Source organism: Rhopalosiphum maidis, chromosome 3 (assembly GCF_003676215.2).
Source record: "Rhopalosiphum maidis isolate BTI-1 chromosome 3, ASM367621v3, whole genome shotgun sequence".
NCBI classification, from domain to species: Eukaryota; Metazoa; Arthropoda; class Insecta; order Hemiptera; family Aphididae; genus Rhopalosiphum; species Rhopalosiphum maidis.
Window position 1 is genome coordinate 50,249,253 of NC_040879.1, and position 20,377 is coordinate 50,269,629.

The 20,377-nt window shown below is 25.6% G+C and overlaps 1 protein-coding gene across 1 annotated transcript; it reads right to left on the reverse strand.

Moving 5' to 3' along the window:
- Positions 1–11,499: 11,499 nt before the first annotated feature.
- Positions 11,500–19,682, reverse strand: LOC113557961. Its single transcript, XM_026963500.1, has 4 exons — positions 19,674–19,682; positions 19,296–19,447; positions 17,787–17,898; positions 11,500–11,816 (listed from the first exon to the last, which is right to left on the reverse strand). Exons 1-4 carry the CDS (start codon positions 19,680–19,682, stop codon positions 11,568–11,570), a joined length of 522 nt encoding a protein of 173 aa, XP_026819301.1. The 3' UTR covers positions 11,500–11,567.
- Between the last annotated feature and the right edge of the window lie 695 nt (positions 19,683–20,377).

Sequence of the window (20,377 nt, forward strand, 5' to 3'; positions counted from 1 at the left end):
TCATGATTCTTATAGACAGTTATTTTAATAAACATTAATATTTCGGTAATCTAATTGAGTTCAACTTTCAAATGTTAATCATAATATATGCTATAAATCATAATTTTTTTTTATTTAATTATTTAGATTCTTAGTGGTGAATATATTTATTTATTGTATATATATATATTTTTTGATTGTAAGTATATAAGAAAAAATACTTTGATATTCTACATATGGACTGGATTGCGAACAAACCAAGGAAAGAATACGAAACAATTTGAATTTTTATACAAATTATTTAAAACAAAATCAATTTGTTTTGCAAAAATGTTGATAAGATTTTATTGTAGCCATAACTAGAATTAACGATTCTTTTTATAGAGATTTGAAGTTAAAATTTGGACCAAATTCGTTATTTTGTCATAAGTTATAACAAAATATATGTTTTAGTGGAATATGACATTTTTACTATAACATATATTTTATTTTATATTCATTGCACATACATATTTCGTAATTTTAATTTAATCGACATAAATTCACAATTAAACTGACGCAATTATTATAAATATTTATAATATTTAAAAATATATACTATCTACTTTTAAAAAAAAAATAAAACAACAACAGAGTTTTAAAACATTTTTTTTTATTTCTATGTAATAAGTTTATAAAAAGGAAACACACCTTAAATTATTGTTATCAGGAGCTCTGTGTTTGGGAACCATCGGTTTGATATTTCGGGGCGACACGAATGCAATCGGTTTATTAGCCGGTTTCCGAGATTGCGCTTTATACTCTTTCACTGTATCCGATTCCATCTGACTTGCTCTTATATCTTTTTTGATCATAATCCCGTGAAGAAGACGATTGATGTTTGTATTTTGATGACATGCCGAATTGGCGTTTGCTATTATTTTTTTTATAGAAAATTTAAAATTTTTGTTTGTTAACATAAGACATTAGTAGATGCGTAAAACCATTAATTGCACAACGACAACGTTCTTTGTATATTATACCTTGGTACAGACCCTAAAATATTCAATATTACGTACTACACACATAGTCTTAAAATTATCAAATCCAAATGAAAAAACAATGTTTAAAAAAGAAAAATCTAGCACTTATGCTTATGGACTTCCTTCTTCAATCAATAGAACTTAATATAAATAAATAATAATATATAAAAATATATAATTTTATAACTGTTAACAAAATCCAATTATTATGATTAAACTCAACAAAAAAATGATTTTAATGCAATGACCTTAAAATGGTGTAGTAAAATTTTACCAAAATAAAATAACTTTTAATAACAAATATTTTGAAATATACTGTTTTAGAAATGGATTTGATTTTATTCGCAGATAATAAGAATCTACTTTTCTAGAATTTAAAACTTTGTGTAATACAATTTTTAATCATAAAAAACATACAATCAAGTAAACATGATATAACTTCTGATTGAAATTTAGGGGATAAAATAAAGTTGTGTTTTAGAACATTTAAAAAATTCTTATGCTGCCTTGTAGTAGAGTCCATGATTTTTTTAGACAGAAAAAAATCCAATGAGTTATGCCTTTTTCATAGTTCTCATACATAATATTGTTTGGGTTTTCAACAATTTAAAAATAGCAGACTGATACAAAAAGGTTGTTTATATAATAATAGGCTTATATCATAAAGAACAATTATAATTACATTACTTAAAAAATTATTCAAATGAATGTCAATAATATCAACACCATATATTTATTTATATATTTTTAACATTTTATTAGCCACAATTCATATGTGTTGGCATATGTAGTGAAAATATGATGAACTCCTCTGAGTTCCTATAATAAAATAAAAATTATTTCTTATTTTTAATGTAATTTTATCTGATTATAACTAATATTTAACAAATTAACAACATCGTATAATAATTTATAAATCTCAACGATCAGCTGTAATTCAAAAACAATAATTTTTTTTTTAATACCTAATTAAATGTTTGAAGTCATAAAAAATGGTTGAGATTATTGAAATGTACATGATGATCAAAGACTTAAATGCTAGTCTACAACCAGGCGGTTTGGGAAACATCGGTTTGATATTCCGCATTTGATGCGACAAGAACGCAATCGGTTTATTAGCCGGTTTAAGGGATCGCGTTTTATACTTTTTAACTGAAACTGATTTCGTCTGACTTATGCTCTTGATTTTTTAATGATATAGATCTCACAAATAAAACGATTGATGATTGGGTCTTGAAGACAAGCTGGTTATAAATAAAACTAAAATAAGTACTTTTTTTACCTGCAAGGTCTTGTGTAAGAACATACATTTACCCATTATAATATACTATAGATAAAAGTATAATAAATTATTATCCTATTTAATACAATGTAATTATTTTTTTTATTAACAATAACGATTGATAATATTGTTATGAATTTTAAATCCATAACTGTTTATTAAAATTTATTATACGTTTTAAAGATTCGATTACATACGTATTTTGGATTAACCTGTTTTTGGTGAAATTATATTTTCTCACAAGAAATTTATATTATCTGAATGCCTAGAAACAATAGCATTTTTATGAATTAAATAAAAAGATATTTTTTTTTACATTATTGAAATGTATTTTCAAGACTGATATTTTTAGAGAAAATTGTTTATACAAAAACCTAATCGGCAAAACCATTAATTCTTTATAGTTGGAAACTGAGGAGCTTTTTAAGTCATGCTTATTTACACAGATTCTCACTACTTGATTCTATTGTGTTATTAAAGACGTTTGTTATAACAAAATCACTGTATTATACTATTTTTTTAAATATTTATTCTTAGTATCTATACTTCTTACTAGTGTTACAAAGAGTAAACAAAAATGTTTTAGATTTTAGCTATCATATTTTTTTCTGAAAGTTAACTATAAAGAAATAAATATGATTACGACTGTTGTACATTAATATATATATCCGTTTTAAAACTAATTATCGAGTTGAAAATGAACGCCATTCATAACTAATTGACATAAACTTTGTATGTATATAACGTCTACTGTAACTAGTAAACCAAACTACATAACGACACACAAATAACAATACAAAGATTTGAACAAAATTATTAAAATATTTATTTAGTTATTATTTTTATATAAAATATAAAAAGGTACTACCAAACAAAACACACGCTAAAGTCTTATACGTTAACTATATAGTTCTAATATATCTAATATAATATTTATAAAATAAATATTTATCTTGGTATTAAGAGGTTTTAAAATATAGGTATTTATTATTTAATATTAAAATAAATCAACTAAATTTAAATAATAATATATTTATATTTTTATATAAATATATATATATATATATATATATAATATCAGCCACACATTTTACATATTGTCAAATAATGAACTTATCTTAGTATAATACAATAAAAATTATTTACAACATATTGATGGAAGTCTTAAATACTAGTCTTGACGACTAGATGGTTTGGGAAACATTGGTTTTATGTCACTCCGCTTTTGAGGTGACACCAGCGCAGTCGGTTTTGCATGTTGCACTTTATGCTTTGCAACAGTAACAAATTCTACCTGTTGTTTGCTAGTATTTTTTTGCTTATCTTTATCTCGTGAGGAAGATGCTTGATTTTTATTGGGTCTTGATGCCATGCTGGATTGACGCTTTTGACTATTATTTTGATGATCCTGATTTTGCGAAGATGATGGTTGATCGTTATTGGGTCTTGATGCCATGCTGATTATCTAAAACAAAATGATAAAATCGTTACAATATTTATTTTCAACTTAAGTATATTGTTTACGAGTAAGTTATAGTTAATCACAAAAAACAGATCGTAACTGATTCTGTTGTACAAATAGACAATGGATATGTTTGGTTTATATTTAAATAGTTAGTATAATTATGCCTAAGACATTATAATACTTGGATAAAACTGGTTGCGACTTGTGATTTTTCTAGGAGTTTGAAATAACCAACCAAAAGTGTAAATATTCTTGGGTGTTTTTTTGGGTAGTATAAATGTATGACGAATACCAATTCATATTCAAATTGTTATACTGAATAATTAAGATATTATATACAAAAAAAAAATAAAAAATTGATATTATTTTCGATTTGAAGGGGACCGAGAAACGTATACGAACAATATAAACTATAATTTTAATCGGAATAAAAAAAAAATTCAAAAATATAAGATAATTAACACTTGTCTATAAATATATATCGCGTTATAGAAATATTTTTGTAGTACATTGTAGTTTAATAATTTATTAGAACATATTAAAAAAGTGTAAACTTACAGATTGAAACGTGTTGACTGCAAAAGGTACACGAACGTAAGCTGCTGATCAATACTCAAAAACTCCAATTTTGCTAAAACATCATACAATAATAATAATAATAAATATAATCCTATAGTGAGTAGTATATTTCATCTAAATATTTAGATGATATACCTAAAAATCGCCACGTCGCTGCTTTCGTCGAAAAAAAAATGAAAAATACTTAACACACTATTATTGTCTCAAATAAACGTTACAGCTGTCGGCTAACACACTATAAGATCAATCGTATGGTCATATCGAGGTTTATATATAACTTATTTAAATGTCAATAATAACGACGTGATTTGAGATTGACTAGTATTTGAAGATAACAATTACACATTTGAGCATGTCTTAGTCAATCATTATCGAAATAATTTTTCTGATTACATGAAAATTAGATTTTTGATAATAATCAGTGCCCAATAAGTTTATAGTTTCATTACAAATATGTACTATTTTGATAAAATAAATAAAATAAATTAATCATAGCCATACAATTATGAGTCATAAAATAAACATATTATAGTGGCTTTTTGAATGTAAAATATATACAGTAGTAAATGTGACTATCATTTCGATTAGAATTAAACTTTGGGTTTAAAAAAATTATATTTAATTACAAACAAAATTAATTTATCATTATTTTAATCAAAGAAAATAATATGTTATAAAACGAATGATGTAAATGCATAACGTTATAGGACGACGTGTTTCAAAATATTAGATACGTTTTTTAACTAACATAATACATAAGCTCATAATTTATACCTAAATTCAAAATTATTTCATAATAAAATATATTTAAATTCAAAAAAAAATAATAAATGACTTAACCTGAATATGTTTTTAGAAGTTATAATGGTTTTTGATTTTTACACTTCAAGGTATCGACTAAATTAAATAGTTCTTAATAAACTATCGTGTAATATTGTAATTTTCTGGTAATGGTGAAGATACTAACGTAACTCCTAACATTTTAATTTCAAAGGCTGGCACACCATATATTATAATATGCACCTAAATTTATTACTACTATTTAATGTACTTACCGGGATTTTCAAGTAAGAAATTGAAATGTAACGATATGCGGTTAACTGTTCAATATTGAAAGGCATATCATTAAAACATACCGTAAAGTATCAACGGACTACTACTTCGATAAAAGTCCGGTACGCAGATAATTACGTGCATGTACTGATAATTGTCCTAAAATTTACCTTTTTTTTATACCATTTCCTCTCAAATAACCTCGAGTAAAATATACTGAATACCCTCACATGTTATTCTATCAACAATCAAGTCCGTAACTGGGGGGTCCGGAGCCCCCTAACCCGAAATCTTTAAAATTTAAAACAAGGTTTATTATAAGTTGTTCTAATCGTGGTAAAAAAAAAAAAAATCATAAATCGTTAGTCACAATTTTTGTTTATAAGCATTTAATGTTCAAATGTTTAGAAATATATCAAAATCGCGATAATTTGCAATGAATTTTTAAGTTGAAAATTCATAATACTTTTGTGATTTATACCTAAGGTTAAAAAACGCAATACAAGGTCAACCATAAGTTTTCCTTCAAATAACTGTAAAAAAATTTCCAGCTTCAATATAGAAAAAAATTTATTAGCGTATGAAATTAATTTTTTTATGAAATCAATTAAAATAACGATACATTACAATTTATTCTTTAAATATAGGATATAATATAATTACTACTAATTATCCTAGACTGAGAAATCATCTCCGTTCAGAATCGTTTTTCGTATAGAATGATACCTGTTATTACATTCAAATTTAACAAATCCATTATAGTGACCTACTCAACTCCATCTCTACTATTCAGCAGATCGATATCTTTTTTTTTTGTTTTTAGTTTTAGTTCAGTAGACATTTTTATAAATTAAATTAAATAAAATGCATTGTTATTGAAATGTATTTAATTAAAAAAACATTTTGATATTGTTGTTCCTAAGATATCCTGTGATTACATGTTACCTAATAAATAAAAATACATGTATCTTTGTACCTATTAAAATTAATAATAAATTAGTATATTAGAAATGAAAATAAAAAAATTCTGTTTCGATTTACTTATTGGAGTGATACTAATTAAAATAATAATAATTATAGTATTATTAATTTTTAATCATAATTTAAACAAGTTTTGGAAATACTTAATAATAAAAGTTAATGAATGTATGCATAATGAAAGTATAATATATTCGCCCTTTAAATATCTACAATGATATTCCAATTTGAGCAATAATTTGGTTTCTAGATAATTATACCCAATTATGTACAAAATGCATTAATCGAAATTGTAATTAATGAAAATAGCAGCTATAAAACAAACGATCTAAAACTTTAGACGTTAACTTTAATTCTGACTATTCAGAGTATCAAATTTATGAAAATAGCATAATACATTCACGACATGAGCTCTTAAATTATAATATATTATAATAAGCATCTATAGCGGTTAGCTTTTTCGTATAATGTTTACATTTTTGTTTTCATATAGATTGTATGCATACATTTATAAATTTAATTAAATTACACGTACCACAATAGTTTTAAGGATGAAAACTAATGACACAAAATTTTTATTTATTTTATTGTGATTTTCGGGTTGGAGGCCGGAGTAATAGATAAAAATTATACCCTCTTCTCATTAACATGATCCAAGAAATAATTGTCTATATTATTATAAGAGTACGCCATACCCGCATGCAATGTCTCTGTCTTAGTAAACGTACATCATAACGAATTTGCGTTTAGCAGAATATATTAAGAAACTGATAGCTTTAATATTAGAGTAAATTCACCTAACCTTATGAAATTTAAAGGTAAGAATATTATCTAGAAAAATACATATGTTTTTTATTTGATATTATTATTTTAAAGTGTGTTATGAATATTGAACAATGAACATTTTGAAGTTTTAATATTTTACATATTTTTAACTCGCCCTAAAATGATAATATCCACAAAAGCATAATATGTTTGTTCTAGATAATATTCTTACCTTTAAATTTCATAATAGATAAAGTTACTCTAATATAAAGCTAACATCACAAAATGTGTTCTGCTCAATGAAAATTTGTCATGTACGGTAATAAGAAAGAGACAACACATGTGAGTATGGCGTCCTCTTTATGCAGAATATTTGTGTGTGAGTGTGTATAAGCGATTCACAACAAGCCTATTTCACTCGTGTTTCTGAAATTTGATACATAGTTAATCCTATACTCGACAATGTGCACTTGGAAGCCACTTTTTCTAGACTTTGTATTTTAGTTTTTAAAAGGATATAATAATATGTAGTTTTTCCTTTGTTGCATATTTAAATTAATTTAATAAAATTTACCATCTACCGAAAATATTTTATAAAATACTTATTAAATTTTATATACTATATATATATATATTGTACATACTTACTGTAAGTATGTTATGAATGTACCTAGTAGGTCTGTAGTTAAACGGCGTAGAACGTAGAAGCAGTGGGTACTATGTAAAGATTAGATACAACCTTTTGTTTTTAGCCACTTTATAATAAATAATGAACAGCTAAAATATAAAATGTTTAGGATTTCCATCAAAATCATGGAGATTACATACAAAGAAAATTCTATCAATTACAAAAATTAGTTATTTTTTTGTATCCGCGAATAAAGTTAACCGTGTTCATTACAAATCAAATATTTCATCACAAACAGAATGTATTGTATCATAAAATACATCACCTGTATCCTATACCTCTAAAACGGATAAGAAAACCAAATATTAAATTTTTTGATAATTCTGTAAAAATAAAAATCCCTTATAACTTTTAAATACATATTCAGTGTAAATCATTTATTATTTACCTGAATTGAACTACCTATATTGTATTTGAAATAATTTTGAATTTAGGTTTAAATTATGAGCTTATGTATTATACTATTAGGCTACATTAAAAACTTAGATAATATTCTGAAACAAGTTGTCCTATAGCGTTATACATCTATACATCATTCGTATTATAACATATTATTTTCGTTTATTAAAATAACGAAAAATGAATTTTGTATGTAATTCAATATAATTATCTTGAACCCCAAGTATAATTCTAATCGAAATGTTAGTCACAATTACTACTGTATATATATTTTACATTCAAATAGCCACTATAATATGTTTATTTTATGGCTCATAATTTTATGGCTATGATTAATTTGATAATATTTATTTTATTAATTTAGTACAAATTTGCAATGATATTATCACAATACAGTTATAACTATATTGGGCACTGATTATTATCAAATATCTAATTTATCATAATATATTTATGTTATCAGAAAATTTTTTTCGATGATGATTGCCTAATACATGCGCAAATGTGTAATTGTTATTTACAAATACTAGTCAATCTCCAACCACGTCGTTATTATTGACATTTAAATAAGTAGTATATAAACCTCGATATGATCGTACGATTGATCTTATAGTGTGTTAGCCATACATATTATAAAAACCATTAAATAGAACTATAATTAAAGTATTATATATTCGCCCTTTAAATATCTACAGCGATATACTAATTTGAGCTACAATTGGGTTTCTAGATAATTATACCAAGTTATGTACAAAATGCATTAATTGAAATTGTAATTAATGAAAATAGTATGTTACTGATTTGTATTGTATTCTTTTTTATGTCTACTTGAGATCGGTCAGTCCACTTTTCCCAATTTCACCCTTTCCCCCCCAACAAGTATAATTTAATTTGAATATTTTGAAATTTCTGAATTTCTAAAACGTTAATTATTCGGAATTTAAATCAGAATTTTTAAAATATGGACCGATCTCAAGTAGGCATAATAACGAATTAAAATAAATTTTCAGAAATATTTTCGCATTGTTATGTCGATTGGTAGGATGATCAAAATGTACATAGTTTTAGTTACTAGCGGGTAATGAGGAAGCTGAAATTGCTAAAAAAAAGAAGTTAATATAAATAAATAAAACTGTTTTTATCTGTAATCATTAACAAAATGTTGATGAGTAAAGAATTGTGTAGAATAGACGGCGGTGAACAACCATAATATAAAATGTGGAAGGCAGAACATTGTATGTGCGTATTGTTATTTTATACGTAATGATTATTATTGTGTATTACTATAACACACTGATATAAATAGTTCTTTGTCAATTATTAGCAGATAAAAAGTAAAGCGGGCAGTATATGGTGTATACTGTAAACGTGACGCAGTCACAAGTCACGCACGCAAACACTTTAAATATTGCCTATACCTAACTCCTTAAATGTATACCACCACCGATTCCCTTAACATAGTATATAATATACTTTACTTATATAATATTATATAAGGAGGTACGTAAATCCACAGTATTTAGAGTGTTACGCCTTGGTTTTCTTTGGAATATGCAATAAGCATGTATAATTATAAAAATAAATACATTACCTACCTATACTTATAATATTTTTTATTTAATCATATTCAAAACAAAATATTCTAGAAATGTTATTTCAGTTCATAAATGTCGTTAATATATTTTTATAAATATGTATAGGTATAATTATAATAATAAATACCTAAATAAATTAGTTAATTGGTATTATAGATTTTAATTATCTATCACAAATGACCTATATTACCCTTAATATATCTCCACGGTCAAACAATATACTTTAACGTTGCAGTCAAAAAAAAAAAAATATTAGTTTGCGTAATATGATTTAACAGCGTTATATTTAGTTATGTCACTGATATTAAAAATACAATTTTAACTTATAATTCTAAAATAGATATCGTCGATTACTGAAACATGAAAATAAATATCAAGTGCATCAAAAGCACAACATAATATTTTGATCTTACCGTTGTCACCATTAACATAAGAAAATGTTCAGAATGCCAATGTTCAAAAACTTTGTTATAATGTTGCAAATAATGTAGCCAATGAAGACATAAATGAATATTTTTTTAAAAAAGTGTAATAAATTGTTTTCGATTTAATGCAATATAATTTTTTTTTTTAATTAACAATAAAGATTGATAATATTATTTTGAATTTTAAATCGATAACTGAAATTTTATTTTCTCACAAAAAATTTTTATTATCTGAATACCTAGATAAAAATTCAGATCATCAATTGGATCAACTGGTCAACGATATTCAATAACAATTAACATAGTTCTTTGTTGACAATAATATATATTATAATGTTAATTTACTCAAAATCAGTGGCGTATTTACGAAGGGTCCCTTGCCCAACACTCCCCCCCCTAGAACAAAAAAAAACATGGATCGATGCACTAACGCGTAATAGAAGTTTTTAATTAAAATAATATTTATAAATTATAAGAAAATACCTAACCAGTATGTATGTACGGAGTTGTCGATAAACAAATTATAAAAATATTGTCCACAATCCACAAAAACCATAAATGATGATGACAAATTTTGACACGTAGTTGGGCAGAAATTCGTTGCGGCTATACGGGGTAACAGTACGGCAACATTTTTTCAGTTATAAATTAATATTGTTTATATTCATTTTATTTCTTTATTCCTAGTTTCTAAGTAAGATTAAACAAATAAGCTTTATCATATGATTTTTAAAATATTGAAGAAATTATTGAAAATACGCCACTGTCTGAAATCATTTAGAAATTTAAAGAGAATGACTTATTTTTATACATATTTACATTTTATTATTTATTTTAAATATTTATGTTTTGCACGTTAAAAATAAAATTAGTTGTATCAACAAATAACAATAAAATATTGGTCAGTCGGAGATGCATCACGATCGCATATACTTTCATAATACTGTGTATTTATTATGTGTACCTGTTTGGTATTTTTTTTTATATATTATTGTTAATTTATTCAAGGTAAAAATGTTAAAAATGTACGAATAAATACAATAGTTTATTATTTTATGTGATTTTTTTTTTTAAGAATTCTACTAATATGGCCACTTAAATATAATTGTATATATTAGTTCGTTTTCTCTAAGAAAACAACAAAAAACATACTTTATAATTATTATTTTCTTTTCTTTTTTGATTAAGACAATAATACACAAAATTCATGTGTAGATATCACGTCATATAGCAGAGACATATATGTGTAGAATAAAAAATTAAAATTAATAATATGTGACAGTAATATATTGTACAAGTTCAATATAATGTAACTACTTCACATATGACATAATATGTTATTCCTCATTGCTATCCCATTTTGTTGGTTTCCGATTGTTTGTTTCCGGTGCCAAACTCCACACACGTGTAATAACCGGCAAACGTAAATGTTGGTTAAAACGAATAAAGCCAGCGGAGATAATGGTGTCGTGTCGAGACTGTGAGTTTTGAGGCTGATTGTTCTGAGGCTGATTGTTCTGACGCTGATTAGACGAAGATTCCCCATTCGTGGAGTTCCTCATTTTGAATGCGGAAGCTCTATGTACCTACAAGTAATATAACTATTATATCATATTAAATGTATTTATAAATATTATTTTAAATCTCTCTGATGAACAATAAGTAAATTCTATGACCATATAATGCAATATTATTGTGTTCTATACTATTATTACGATTTTTTTAGATAACAGAATAATATTGCAAGTTCCATTACTATAATATTAATAATATTCATAAACAATCATGAATAACCGTTTATTTATAATATATATATATATATATTACAATTATAAAATATGTATATTTTTTCCATATTATACCTATAGGCATGATAAAGAAACAATTCCTTTGTATCCTACCTAACCGTTTATGTAGATGTATCAAGGTATAATATGCGGAGAACGTCGTCGTAGTGCAATTGATGGTTTTTACGCATCTACTAATGTCTAATGTAAACAAACAAAAAATTTTAATTTTCTGATTTTGAATAATTATTTTAAAAATATTAAAAATAAACACAAAAATAAAATTGTATACAACTACAGTTGTTCGTAATCAATTATATCGTTTTCATTATGTATGTGTTAAGTTCAACGTGTCTAAATTCCAACTAGTATTGTTTATGGTTTTCAGATATAAATTATAATAATAAACAATATGGGTATTTTTAATTCTGTTATCTGATGGTACAAGAGTTGGATAATTTCTGGGAACGCACTTGCATTATATGCGATACATTAATTATTTTTAAATTGGGACATTTCAAAATATTAAAAAAGTAATATAAGGCCGTACCTATTTGGTATTTTCCGGATGAAATGAAATGTTAACTCCTCAATTTCTATATTAAGAAGTGTTTTTTTTTTTTTTAATCATTTTCTATATATATCGTTTAATATTAAATTGCTAAACAAATCTAAAAAAAATGTTTGAGAACAGATCAAAATATTACTTTGCTAATGTTAATCTATTATTAATTTGTTTAGTACAAAAATATACAAATATACAATATACAAATATATAATAATACACAATATACACGACTAATGAATTTTTATATTCTTAAATGATGCGTTAATAATGTTTGATGGATAAAAGTCTACCACTTCATTGGCAACGTTAAATGAATTACCTATTATTTCAGCAAAACACTTTAGTTCAAGTGAAAGAGCATTGAGAAAATACGCATCATTCTAGACAATAAACGATAATAATTTATGCATGGCTTTAAAAGTCCGAATAAGTGGAAAAATGAAAAATAAAAATTTTGTGATTTTTACTTATTTAATTGAACAAAAATTACAACTCGCGTAAACATAAAACACTAACAAAGCAACTAACAAATGATATTCTTGATTTTAAATCGTTTGAAAAAAAACGCTTACAATTTAATAAATTCTGAGTCTTCTTTAAATGTTTGTACAATCATTCATAGGTACGAAGTTTCTATGTAGAAAAAATCACAAACCCTATGACTGTGTGTATCTATTAGCTATAATTACTTATTTTAATTTATAAAGTATGTGCCCACTAATTTGTGACAATATTTAAGTTATTACAGACCCGCTAAATATTTATTTGTGTGTGGAGTTCGTTAAGAATATATATAATGTAAGTTATAAGTTATGAGTTCATGACTAAAGTTCAAGTCATTTATTCACAAAATAATGTATATATATATTATATTATATATTTCCCACATAGCACAGTATATTCATATTTCACATGGTATTTCTTAAATTTACTAAGTTTTTTATTGATATCTAAGCATTACAAAGAATATTTTTAAAATATACGAATTTGATTTATATCATGTATAGAATACGTTTATAACATTCTATACAAATGTTTTACTATTTATATTTAATTTATATTTATATATGTATATAGTTGTATAAGTAATATTCATAGACAATTTGCCCAATGATTATGATATATATTGTGTATCAGTAAATTAATATATTTTATTAGGTTTATTGACACGGCTACGGCGGTAGTGCTCTTTGAGTCCGCGGTGAGGACGGTCAGGATAAAAGAACAACACTAATTTCACTATTTGTAGGCAATTTTTTTATCGATGTCAAACAACGGTACGTCGGTACATAATAGCTAGTTGTCAAATGTCACTAAGTCAGGTGTTGATGATATAAAAGAGAATATACAATTATACTTTACGCGGTCTTACGACTAAGAGACATTGTCGCCGTTGTCGGTAAGACGGTTAACGCGAGAGAGCGAGACGGCCGGCGGCCGGCATTCGTCCGGGACGACTTGTCTTCCCGTCCCGCCCAGTGCTTTTGCGGCGCGGGCGGAAGAGTCGACGGTGTCGCGTCGTCATTGCCCGTGGTGTCGGTTGGTAAGGCGTAGACCGGTCGCTGCGGTAGTGCGGTGCCTGTACTTTGTACCGACGACCGTTGCATACCATGTCAATACTCAATATTGGGTAATATCATACACACTATGTATATCGAAAACAGCAGTAATTTATTGAAAACAATGAAAAATATGATTTTTAAGGAAGTATACTATTCCTCCGTCGTTATAATATATTATATAAAGTGTAAAAACGCTAATACAAAGATTTTTTAGTCTTTAAAATCTAATAAAAAAAAAATTATAATATAATGTAGGGTTTTACAAGACACCAAATATACAGTTAAATATAGTTCTTACCGAATTATAAATTTAAGCATTTATGTATAGCTCGTACAGTAGATGCTTTAGTCAAATTTAACCAGGGTCAGGCTACTTTAAAAGGTCCACCGTGCATTTTAGTAAAATTAAAATCATTTTACAACTATTGTCATTTGCCAAAATATAGAGACTTCACTAAATGTTTAAAACTACTATACTATTATAATCAGCTTTTATATATTAAACTGTAAGTTTAAATTGTATATTTTATTATGAACTTTGTTGAGTTGAGTGAATAAATAAATAAGTAAATTTTTTTCTATACAAATTTTTTAGATGTTATCTAAATGTTTATTTGATTACATTTTATCGTGTTTAAGAAAAGATTTAAATTTGGAATTATTCCTGTTATTAACTAAATGTTAATTAAACGTCAATAATATAATACGATTATATACTTTTTTTTTTATTATTTAATAAATTTCGGTAATCGAGATAACACAGATAAGTTGTTCATCCAACTTAGTCGAGATAACACAGAAGTACTAATATTTTAATTTTTCTGAAATTTTAATAAAAAAATAATTTTTGTTCTTAAACTAGTAATGGACTCGCAAAGGATGACCGTATCGACGGATTTTTATCGCAATGAAAAGAATAGACATTTCTGATAAATAGACTGATAAACACTGACGTACACCTCGACTCTTACATAGCCATTAAACGCATCACACACTGATGGGTGGCTACAGTATACATTTTTGCAATAATAATATAATATTACCTATAGGTTATGTATATGTTATAATTATTTATACAACAGTTAAAAATATTATTAATTAAAAATAAAGCAAACTATCTAATAATATTTTTAACACTGTTTTGTTGCAAATTAAAATGCAATACAATCAAAGAAATCTTCAGTTATGATTAAGAATCTTAATATAGCTTAACCATTGTTTTCGGGAAAAAAAAACTAAATGTAACAGACTTTTTTAAAAAATTAAACCTTTCATCATTGGAATACATTTTGTGTCTAAATTGAACTAATGTAATACATTTTGTCATATTATTGAGGTTTTAACTAAATTAGTAATATAATCATTAAATAATAAAGGATATAAATAAATAATAATAATCCTAATGTAGTATTTCCTTTGTTGCAAATTTAAATTATTTAATAAAATTAACCGTCTACTGGAAATATTTTATAAAATTCTTGTTAACTGCTGTATATATTGTACATACTTATTGTAAGTACATCACTACATCATAAATATACCTGGTTGGTCTGTAGTTAAATTAGTTAAAGAACACAACGTTGAACTTAGAAGCAATACCATGTAAAGATTACAATATATATTTTTGGTCACTTTATAATAAATAATGAACAGCTGAACTATAACATGTACAGGAAGTCCACCAAAACCCAATAATAGTGCTGAAGAATATGAAAGTAAAAAAGTTAAAGAACCATATTTTTTAACATTGCCTTAAATTATTATTTTAAATGTATGTTTTTTTTTTATTTATTTGTTAGGTAGGTAATTTACAATTTTAATTAATATTTCAGATATTATATTAAATGACATTGATAAAATATTTATCACAAAGCTAAATAATAAACATATAATGAGTGGTATAAATTTAGATCCAATAGGTACTTCAATGTTTATATACAATGAATGAAAAGGTTTAAATAAAATGAATAACATCAAATTGTTAAACTGTTTTATCAATGGATTTGATTATAGTTTATGTTAATTTACTTTTCTAGAATTTTAAATTAAAGTAATACCATTTTTAATCATAAAAAACATGCAAACAAATAAACATGATTTAACTTCTTATTGTAATTTAGGGGATAAAATAAAGTTGTGTTTTAGAACATTTAAAAAATTCTTATACTGCCTTTTAGTAGAATCCATGATTTTTCTAGACAAAAAAAAAGCAATGAATTGTGCCTATTTCATAGTTCTCTTACTTAATATTATTTTTGTTTTCAACAATTTAAAAATGGCAGACTGACACATCAAGGATGCTTATATAACAATAGGCTTATAAAAAACAATTAAAATTACATTACTTCAAAAATATTCAAATGATTGTCAATAATATAAACATAATACCTATCATGTTTAAAAAGGGGTAAATAATGTAATTGAATAATATTTAATTTATAAGAAATCCTTTTTTTAAACCTTAAAATGTTGCTATCAGGAACCTTTCCATTCACTACTCCAATATCTACAATCCATTGTATGGCGACTATATAGCTCTAATATATTTCATATTTATTCATAAAATAAATATTTTTTCTTGGTGTAATGGGGTTTTAAAATATCAGTTTTGTATTATATTATATTAAAATCAATTTAAAAATCAATTAAATTCAAATAATAATATATATATTTTTTTTTTACATTATATTAGCCACAATTCATAGGTGTTGTAATATGTAGTGAAAATATGGTGAACTTTACTTATCTGAGTTCCTATAATAAAATAAAAATTATTTCTTATTTTTAATGTAATTTTATTTGATTATAATTAATATTTAACAAATTAACAACATTATAATAATTTATAAATATCTCTAATACTGTTAAAAATTTGGAAATGAAAATGTAATGTATTTAATTTAATTTTATGAATGAATATAATTTTTTTTTACACAGACATTTGGTATTTCTTTAATCATATTTTGTAAAATCATATTTTGTAAAATCATATATATATATATATATATGCTTTCATTCAAATTAAGTTATAAATATTATTTAAATTTTAAGTTCTATTAAAATAAAGTATTTATAAAGATCAATCAGATAAATACATAGAACTCATAGAAGTTATTACTGAAACTTTGCTTGCAAAGACTAAATAACATAAAAATAAAATAGGAACACCAAATAATATGCATTTTATAGTTAACCGTTCGATAAATGTAAATTATTACATATTATATTATTATCAACATTAATCATATTGTTATTATTATCTATTTAATATATTATGATTTTAAGTAAAATTACATATTTTATTAATATTTTGCTTATTATGTATTATTTAATATTTAAATTGATCACTTTTTAATGATGATCTTTTTATCTCAATTTTTAAACTTATGTATAAGATGTTGTAATATAACTATAAGTATTGATTTATATATATTGTTAATAGTTAAAATTAATTAATTTAGCTTATTGTTGGATAGGTATACATGAAAAAATAAATAAATTCTTAAAATTATGGATTATAAAAATTTCTGTATGATTATTAAATATTTTATTGTAAAATCTATCAAAATTTGAATTTAATAAATATACACTTCGGTGAGATTGAGTAACTAATTACATTTAAAATGAATTAATACTTGCAATTAGTGCAGAAGCAGACAAGAATTTGTAAAGGCACTGTCTTTTCGATGAGAGAATAACGATTTTTGTCGATCCTCCACAGTCGTGATATATGAAGAAGTGGTAATTCAAACTGAAATAAAAAATAAATATTAACTGGACGTTTTAGTGATTATAGAATATATATATATAAGTATCAATGTTCGCCGTTCGGAACGTTCACTAAAAAGAATTCTTTCATGTTCACGTTCTTTCAAAAAATGAACGCGTTCATTTAATTTTTAAAATTTTTTTTTTATGAATCTTTTACCTGCAGTAAATATAAAATCCATAAACATATACGACACAGCCCAAGAATAAAAATACAATTTAGATATTTTTAATATCTGACGTGTTATTTGAGTTACTATCACATAAATATCATAGGGATTATAATGAGAAAACATATATTTTATACATATATTAATTATGATGTGATAAATAAATCGAACGTCTTAAAAATCGATCAAATTCATTAAAAATATAAACGTCGTTCACGTTGACGTTCTATTTGTAAAAAACGAATGACGTTCACAACGTTCACATATCGTTCATTATATTATAGTATACAACATACAGTGAAAACTCTTTATAACGAATCACAAGAGACCAAGAGATTTCTTTCGTTAAAGAAAGTTTTCGTAATAGAGAGGGTTTAAAAAAAAACAAAATTGTTAGAAATTACGTCGATAATAAAATGAATATATTCGATATCAATAATAATGGTGTTATCACGATATTAAGAGGATGCCAGCGTAGTATTTGTTATCTCTCTCTAACCCACGCGCAACATAGCAAATTGTACGTTCACAAAAATTACTATAATCATATTAATTTCTCAAATTAGAGTGAAATGACCTATTACAGAATTTAAAGTTGAGAACACATAGTTTTATTTTAAAGCGAATTATGAGTTTCTTAAGATGTATAAACAATTTACAATTTTAAAGTACTCATAACTCGTTTTAAAACAAAAATATAATAAAACGCTTATTAGGTGCTCTAGATAATGTTCTTAACTTTAAATTCTATAATAGGTCATTTCACTCTAATTCGAGAAATTAATATGATTATAGTAATTTTTGTGAACGTAAAATTTGCCATGTTGCGCGTGGGTTAGAGAGGATAACAAATACTACGCTGGCAACCTCTTAAAAACAAAATATAATGTAAGAATGTAATCGTTCTTGGAAATGTCGGTATTTTTGCCGATTATTTTTATAATTTATAATATTTAACAGGTAAATTGTGTTATGAAATGTAAAATATTGTTTCGTTATCGAGAGTGACTGCCTACCTATACGTTATAGAAAATGAATTGACTAATGGGTTATAAAGCAAACCAACCATTATTATGTAATGTTTACGTCATATAGAGTTTTTCGTTGTAAAGAGTTTTCACTGTTTATGAACGTGAACGTGTGCGTTCATGGACGACGTTCCTGCCTAAACACCGATAGATATTGTAGTATATTATGTTTATATACTTACCTAAGGGTATTTTTTTCCGTACACCTATTTCTTCCGAAACAATTAATATTGATAATAAAATCTCCACTAGAAGAACACTGTTCAAGTACTCTGCGAATGCAATTAATCTGTACTATAATACTCGACGAAATCGAACCGCATACGATGAAAATCTAATGCGCAATACGTACAACAATAATACTATGTATATATGTGTGTATATATGCCATCGCGTTTACTGGGTGCAAGATAAGAGACAAAGGGACGACGCATATGTGCGTCTCGGGTAAACACGTTTACCTACGTATCCGAATCGGTTTTCGAAAAATTGATTGTAAATAAATCGGTACGGATGGGCAGAACTGACCGAAATGATATAGGCACGTATCGTAAGCATACCTGTACCATACGGCTCTCAGCCGTTCGCGTTTTGGGTGACTGCGCACCCGTTAGGTGTAACCCGCGGGCAGTGGGTAGGTACGCTCAGATTTTTTTTGATTCGGTATTACTATACGCAGCGCCCGTTTGCCCCTACCCTCGGTGGCGCGTTGACGCACACGACGGTACTGCGGTACAATGTAGCCGTATGCTTATCCCCATTCCACTCGTTTTCGTTACACAAAAGATTTTTGTTATTCGGCGGGAATGTAACAGCATCCGGCGTGTAAAATGTGCTGATACGTTGTCCGCAGTTGCAGTTATGGTAGAAAAAAAGTATAATATGATTATGATTTTAATTTTTAAATGTAATGAGAAAAAGTCGGTAAAAATTGGTCAACGTACCTGATAAAACTAACAATTGAAAATAAAACGCACAAAAAATGTGATAAATATATGATGTAATAATGCTTATTGTTTGTTTTCAAAATAAAAATGAAATGAATTTATAAAACCACGCGGAATAAAATTATAAGTATTTACTCACAAATAGTACGCAAAAACACGATCGCAACATACTCATTGTAGGACCGAACAGAGATAACTGACGAGTCCAGATAAAATATATAATGCACACTGTTTGGATAAGCTTGAATTGAGTGGTAAAACCTTATTTTGATGTCTAAAATTAATTTTTAAAATACAACCGGAAACGTCACATATTC